Source organism: Channa argus, chromosome 19 (assembly GCF_033026475.1).
Source record: "Channa argus isolate prfri chromosome 19, Channa argus male v1.0, whole genome shotgun sequence".
NCBI lineage: Eukaryota > Metazoa > Chordata > Actinopteri > Anabantiformes > Channidae > Channa > Channa argus.
Window position 1 is genome coordinate 4,535,026 of NC_090215.1, and position 8,024 is coordinate 4,543,049.

Genomic DNA, 8,024 nt, shown 5'->3' on the forward strand with positions numbered 1-8,024 from the left:
ATCTAAAAGCAACACTTTTGGTTTAGGTCCCTGTTCACTTGTGACAGCTTGATTTTTCCTCTTTTCATTCTGACAGAATGATACAGTTTTAGGCCTGGGTTACAATTTGTGCACTGTGTGCAGTGCACATGGTTGAGGTTTAGCAGTGAGGGTAGTGCTGAATGATCTGCCTGCTCTTAACAATACTGTGTAGTGCTGCCACCAAACTCAAAATGTCATAATTTATTTTAGATTTTGCAATGTAATCTTCAGGTTTTCTTGTCACAGTTACAAAGGTGTAAATTTAGCTATACGTGAAGAAACCTGAATCATTTGAAATAAAACCATGTCACCATAGAGTGTGTCATATTTCATTTAAAGGTTTGGTCAAACTATTGGATGAACTGTATGTGAACCGCTGTAAAATTTATTCATAGACCACCAATGTTCCTCTCTTTGAATAACATCTAAGAGAAGGGTACATCTATCTTGTGAGTTCAGGGACGCCAAAGAGCGTGGAAAATAGATGTGGTAGGTTTTGGCATTGAGATCTCACACTGACTTATAATTGAATGTGTTTCTCCCTGCTTGCATTTACTGCCTGCTAGTAGAAAGTATTCACCATAGGCACCAACTGTGACCTTACTAATAATCATATAGGTGATTATTCAACGCCTTCATTCAGTCACTTGCCAGAAACACAAAAACTGAGTTTCTTTTTTTTTTCTTTTTTCCTATACACCCAACCTTTTTTGTGCGGTGGAGGTCGGCACCTTAGAAACACATTTTTGGTAGTGGGTTAACTGACTTTTTAAGCTTGGAGATAATAGTCTGCCATTTGTTTGAGGAAGCAAACATGGGTATTAATGAATGCACCCAGCTTTTGAAATGATGCAACTACTACTGTAAGTTGTTGAAAAAGGATATTTTGTTATGGAGGATGTGAAGAAAGGACACATAAAGCCTGATGATTGAAAAGGGTTCATTTATTCCAAGAGCAAACACAAAAGCAAAACCTACAAAATCACACTCACATAAAGCTTTTCACTCCCTTTGTAGTTGGAGCGTCTCATTTTTTCCCTTAAAAGGTGGGATTCATGTGAAACTTTACACAATAAAGGAATCGTATATTACTTTATTATCAAGTGGATTTATATCATTTTTAAACAGTTTTACAAACAACACAATTCATTATATAAACATAACAAAATGAAAAGTAATATAGGATTTAAAATAACCACAAGAAATACAGCCACAACCAGAATTGTACAAGCTGGAAGTTGTGTGCAAAGTGACTGGACAGTAAATGTGCTGTTCTATAAGTGCACACGGTGGGAACAATCCTCAGCTCCTAATCTGAGTTCACCATTTTTTCTCTCTGAATGGTTTAAACAACTTCTTTGAGCTTGATGAATGTCACCTGCTAATAAGGAGGAGGTGAGATTCTCTAATACATCAAAAAAGTGTCCTGAAGTCCACAGACATAATCCCCCAGTGCTTACAACTAAACATTTTCTCAGTGCTCCAGTGTTTTCCAACACCATTTAAGGCTCCATTTGCTTTTCTTTATATGGCAGTTATTCTGGTAATACAATAAAACTTTTTCTCCATCCTGAACTTCAAAGTGCAAGCACATGGCTATTTTTAGAGGCAGTACATTCTGTTCAGGTAGATCATACCTGTTTCACCCTGACGAACTTTGTTCAGGTGGAAGAATTCACTACAACGTGACACACATCACATCAGCACTGAGAGACTAAATGAACTAGCAGCTTCTGTCCGGCAAGAATCGGACTGGTTGCAAAAGACATTCAGGCTGAGCCGAAACACCTCGACTCCCGCCGATGGAATCTGTCCACCTTGGCCTGAAAGCCTTCCTCCATCAACTTATATCAGCCCATCGTCTCTATGGAATCAATGACCAGTGTCATAGTAGGAACCGTTTTTGGGCCACTGTGGTGCAGGAGGTAGAGTGGACGTACACTCTACTCCGCTCTCAGACGCTGAACCCCAACTTAGTTGCTCCTGGTGGGTGTTGGCCAGCTGCAGCTGCATCGGTGTGTGAGTGTGTGTGTGATTGTGAGTGTGAATGGGTGAATAAGAAGAAGTGTTAAGTGCTTTAAGTACCAGTAGGTAGAAAAGCTCTATTTAAGTGTTTAAATTGTATTTTTTTCTATTAAAAAATAATTTACCATTTTACATTATTTTGCAAAGCGTAAAATGAAAGCACGGAAGTTATGATGATGGATAATTGACTGGGGTTCACTTCTATTCCTAATTCAACCCCATCTACTAAAAATCATGTACCTATACAACAAAAGTGCAAACATAATAACATTTTTGCGAGAAACTTAATTTCAACCACATTATGTTTCCTGTGAACATAATCAGAACGTGGCATTGTGTTCACAGCAGTTAGAAACTTAACTAATAACAGTGTGGATATTCACATGTATCAGTATTTTTCTATATGTTTTTTCTCTCGAGGTTGAGCACACAAATTTTGCTTTCGGCATTATTGCTGCAATAGGCAAAACTGTATCTCAACAAGGACTTGACTGCTCTCTACAGAGACAGTCCTAAAAGAACTAGCTTATGTCAAACCGTGGTAAGCTGGACAGGTGGCCATCCCATTCTTAAAGCTCGTTTGGTGTACTTCTTGTGGACATATTGGCTTGGCTGTAATGAGAGACATGAATGTGCTTCTTTAACTCGGGGAAGCGCTTCACCAGCAGCTGTCTAAAGTAGTTCTGGAACTTTTTTCCAACAAATGTGTAGAAGATGGGACTGATCCAAAAGTAAATGTAGGCTATGTTACGAGTGGCCTGAAGTGCATAACCTCTTCTCTGTATGTCCAGACAGGAAAGATCTTCATCATCGGACAAATGCATTAAGAGCACAATGTTGTACGGGGTCCAGCACATAAAAAACAACAGGACAATGATGAATATAAGCCTGACTGTCTTGAACTTGGTGACTATCTTGGATAATAAGACAGCAATTGCAATCCTGACATAGCAATAGATGATAACAACCAGAGGGAAGATCAAGAAAAGGAAAAGCTGAAGGTAAAATCCAGATTTTCTAAGCAGTTCCGAATTAATAGACTCTATATCACCAGGATACTCTTCACAATGCATTTTGTTTTCAATGTAATTCATATAAGCAGTCACAAGAATCATTGGCTTGATGCATGCCAGGACACTGACGAGCCACACTACAGTGCAGGACAGTACTGCATACCTCCTAGTCCTCACTTGCGATGCGCCCAACGAGTACACAACAGCAAGGTGTCGGTCAAAGGTCAAAAGACTTAGAAAGAGGACAGAGCTGTAGAAGCCCAGATAGTAGACACTCTCCACGAGCTTGCACATTACCCTGCCAAAGATCCAGTCTTGGAGCTGCATGTAGACTCCCAAGAAGGGAAGGCTGCTCATGAAGATTAGATTAGAAAAGACCAGGTTCAGCAGCAAGATGTTGGTCACTGTGGTCAGCTTCTCAAACCTAGGAGGTAGTGATAGGAAAATGGTTACTGAGGAAAGACAACTATAACCCTGTTTACAAAGGTTTCAACAGTCAAATAGTAAAGAAAAAAAACTATTGTAATGTCTGTGTTTGTGTGTAAGGATCCACTGGGTGTTTTGGGGTTTTTTTTATGAATGTTCGAGGCTGAAACTCCTGACTTAATGACAGCTTTTCCAAAAAAAACAAATTGTTATCCACGTTGCAATGTTTTTATGATGTTTTAAATTGCAAAGTCACACAGGACATTGGTTAAATGAATTGCTGTGATCACAATACCATGAAGTTATTGGAACCTTTATTTAGTCCTGGAGGGACTAAGTCATGGTTCCTTCACACATGTGCACTGATGTCCCCCACTGCACACACCATCACAGGTGCTGACTCCCAAACTGTGCAGAATCAATTTGATGTTTTCTCCTTGACTTAGATTTTTGCTGCTTTGTACCTCACTTGTAAGTCGCTTTGGATAAAAGCATTTGCTAAATGACTAAATGTAAATGTAAATGAAAAGAATCATATCTGTTTTTAATGTAGTGCTGCCTCAGGACCAGAAGATCACAACCCTTTAACATTAGTGTAGGTCCTCTCACTTGTGCACATAGATTTCTCTGAAACTTTTAATAATATTATGCATTAAGCTATTAGAACTGTGTAGTATTTCACAGTGTTGAACCATGTCCCATCTTTACTTCTGAAAGATTCTCCCATATAGATTTTTAAATGTGATATCTTAATTTTTGATTTTTAGTCACTTTACACACATGACAGCTGAGTTAACTGACAAATAACCTCAATCCATCTAAAAACTCAGATTTCAACATACTACAATTATAAATTTAAAAGACACAGTTCCAACTAGATTGCAATGGCCACACATTCACAGAAAATGTATTACATTTGGTTTCCTTACAAAATACATGTAATAGTAAGGAGTTTTGTGGTTGGAAGCACTTGAGGAATACTGCAAATATTGAAAAGTCATTGAAAAGTCACTGATATGATTCAGACTGTATGACATAAGCCTAGTCTTTCTTCAAAACTAATTGCACATATAAGGGAAAGACATTTATTTGCTTTGCTTCCAAGCTTTACATGGTTTTTTCCAAGGTTTTTTGCATTCAAAAATAATACCACTCATATCTGTATGGTTTATTTTTAAAGCTGAAAATTGTGGGAATCTGCTTTGTTGTTTTTTGTGTATTACACAAATGAAAGGTTGAGGTTCTCACTTACTGTGGACAGTATTAAGGCTGGCAAATATTCCCATCTTTAGTGAATCAGACTCTTATAGAGCCTGATTCATAAAGGAATAATAATGAGGATAAACTACCTACCTGGATTATGTTTAAACCCATAAATAAAGAATTCACAGTATTCACTCAGTGTTTTCATTTAGATGAAGAGCTTTTGTTGGTCCACTCACCGATGAATGATAAACAGAACCAGCCCGTTGCCAATGATACTGGAGAGAAACATAAAGTAGTAAAAGAACGATAGTTTGGCTCCCAGATTGTTGTCACCATCCCTGTTACAGAGGCCCACAGGTGTGCTGCCATAGGTATCGTAATCCTCTGTAGTAGTGTTCATTTTTTTCTGAAATTTTAAGAGCAAAATGTGTCAGAAATGCAGCCATCAAAATAATTAATAAAATAAATACTCAATGTGAACTTATAATTATAAAATTAAACTTTTTAAAATCAAGCTTTTGAAATATTTAATAGTAAACAGTGAGAAGTTTTAAATTCTGAATGTGTGCTTATCCAAGCTAGAAAACCTCAGAGAAAAACAGAAAAAATATTAGCAAATGTTCGTGGGAATGAGTTTCAAACCAAGTTGAGCTGACTTACCACTTGTCTTGCAGAGAAGCTTCTGATGTTGTGTGACTCTGAAGGTCAAAGCTGTCTGACTCACAGTCTGTTCAAGTTAGTCCATTATAAGTCATCCAGCGAGAGGAGGGAAGTACCAGGGAAGAGAGTGAGTGTGTGTGTGTGCGTATGTGTATGGGAGGCTGCTATCTGCCGGTCCCTCCCTCTTATATACAAACTATGGTCACACACAGAGGGCAAGTGCATGTGTTTACATCAAATGGTCACATGTATCAACCAACTAACATGTACATTGAAGAAAAACAGAAGTTAGGCAGTGAAGTATCAAACTAAAAAAAGATCCAGTATACAGAGATGTTTGATGAAGGCCATCTGTGTCCCAGACATGAATGTGACCTTGGGATGAGGAACAGAATTCTTGGAGGAGGATCCAAAACTTGACCTAATTACAGCTTTGTTTAAAATAAAAAAAACAAGCAATGGCCACATTAGAACTTCTGTTACTATGAGACATTAATACTCAGAGAGGTTCTGGTAAAACATCATCAGTGTAAGACAGCAGTGGTGTTTGGATGATAGCAAGCTGGTCCACGCAAATCCAAAGTGGGTTCTGTGCAGCCAGACCATGGATATTTGTTGGTGTTCAATGGAACTGTGGGGGAAACCAGCATATGGACAGGTATGAGGGTGGTGTATCTTGCCTGTCCACTAGTGATCCAGATGCCAAAGACGCAATTCAAAACAAAGTCTAAGATCCACAACTGGAAAATGGATATCAGACACCAGATCATTGTACTGCAGTGTATGAAATTCACAGGAAACTCTCATGACGGAAATCAGGTTATCTGTACATTCAGTGATTAGGGTTGTGTTTTTAAATTTGTTAAGTTTTTAATCTGAAAACAGCAACACAGACTAAAATGTTACTCAACATAATTAACATAGGTGTGTTGTTATTCCTGTGACCAATACTGAAAAGCTGCTGCTTCCATTGCTTCATAAAAAAAATACACATAATGCACAATGAGATCAGATATGTATATGTAAGTACAGTACTATAAAATATCTCTAAAATATATTTAAATATACTTTATCTCTCCTGAAATCTTTTGTGTGTATCATGTACAAACCTGTTTCAAATCTTTAAACAGCCAAAGAACTGCAGGCCTTTTTAACCCCAACAAAGATCAGTTACTCCACTATCTGAAAGACACGGGGAGGCATCAGCATCCAAGACCCACATGACGACAACTGTGGTAAAGAATACCACAGCTACAGTCAAGCATGGCGGTTTCAGTGCGATGATGTGGTGATGATCTGCTGGGAGAGACGTGTCATGATTGAGGGACATGAATTCTGCTCTTTAACAGAGAATCCTGAAGGAGAACGTCAGGTTGAAGGTTTACTGGTGGTGTTGTCATGTTTACCTGGACATAAAGCTGCTGGGTTGATGTCACGGTTATCGTTGAAAGATCTAAATAAGGGAACATTTTGTAAAACTTTAGACAAACAAGCACAGTGCAGCTTTGTCAGTCTCTCTACACTTTACTGGCTCAAGTCAAATGTGTCCCTCCTCTTCCTCCTACTTCTACATTGTTTCACATACTACGGTTATTAATGCGATTATTGGAAAAAATTAGACCGATGAATGTGCTGTTGACTCAGTTACTGTACAGTCAGTTTGCCAAAGATCATGAAGTGGATCCTGTTATTTATATTTTATTTGTCTTTTGGGGGATTAAAAAAAAAAATCACAAACATTTCCTGCTGTTCTCTGTTTCTTTGCCTTTCTTTTTCTTTTTCCCTCAGAAGGTAAAAAGTGTACCTAACAAAAGAAGGGGTCCTGATTTTAGAGTGATGTGGTGGCTAAGCTTGTTTCTATAGTTGTACAATACCTGGTATTGTTTTTTGCAAATATTCACTGTATTTCAGTACTTGGATACTTGTGGTGTGTACATGTCTAGTACATATGTCTGCACCTCAAACGTCATTCAACTGCTCTCACGGGACAGAAGGCCTGGCGTTAACTCCATGTCTACACTGAAAGCGTTCAGCCATGTTTTACAGTTGAGCATCTCACATGTGTCTGACATTTGTGCTTTAGGCAACTCAAAGTGGATTTTTATGCTGCAAGTCTCTTTCCCTGTATTTTACTCATGTACCTGCAGTGCCGGTGTATTGGGCTCGGAGCACTTGCAAATGCCAGTGACCTACATGTTGACTGCTGTACACCTGAGCTGCTGCTGCTGCTGCTTTGCAAAAACTGATTTTAAACAATTTTGAAAACTGGTATCAGATGCACAATAGATTCAGTTTCAGTTCCTAACCATAGACTTGATGTCTTATCCATGTTAGTTTTTTATTTTTGGCTGCCACCACATTTCCCCCAGTGAGACATTAAGCACAGAATCCACAAACATGACACATATCTGATGATTATGATTACTTGCGTGAGATGAGCGGTGCTGTGGCCAGTTGCAAAAAAAGACAAATACAGCTTAAGGAAGTTGCTGCTTTAGAAACTTGCCTAACAGCCTTGCAGAAAATCTTTAAAAAAAATAGTAAGTGTGGTCTTGAAAGGTATGTTTGCATCATTGCATTGAAGATTTCAGCTTCTAATGTCAGAAATCTCTGACATTAGAAGCAAAGACAGAAAAGGCAGCCGAAAGGCGAATATTTCTAATTTCCTTTTAC

At 38.4% G+C, this 8,024-nt stretch overlaps 1 protein-coding gene across 1 annotated transcript; it reads right to left on the reverse strand.

The window, feature by feature from the left end:
* Positions 1-947: 947 nt before the first annotated feature.
* Positions 948-5,479, reverse strand: LOC137104972 (C-C chemokine receptor type 1-like). The gene is made up of 3 exons (XM_067486893.1): positions 5,352-5,479; positions 4,928-5,097; positions 948-3,483 (listed from the first exon to the last, which is right to left on the reverse strand). The coding sequence occupies exons 2-3, from the start codon at positions 5,089-5,091 to the stop codon at positions 2,616-2,618; spliced, it is 1,032 nt and encodes a 343-aa protein (XP_067342994.1). The 5' UTR covers positions 5,092-5,097; positions 5,352-5,479; the 3' UTR covers positions 948-2,615.
* Between the last annotated feature and the right edge of the window lie 2,545 nt (positions 5,480-8,024).

Coding starts and splice junctions, on each gene's coding strand:
- LOC137104972 (XM_067486893.1), bottom strand. CDS start 5,091: ATGAACACTACTACAGAGGATTACGATACCTATGGCAGCACACCTGTG. Junction 3,484..4,927: donor GTTCTGTTTATCATTCATCG/GTGAGTGGACCA, acceptor ACTACCTCCTAG/GTTTGAGAAGCTGACCACAG.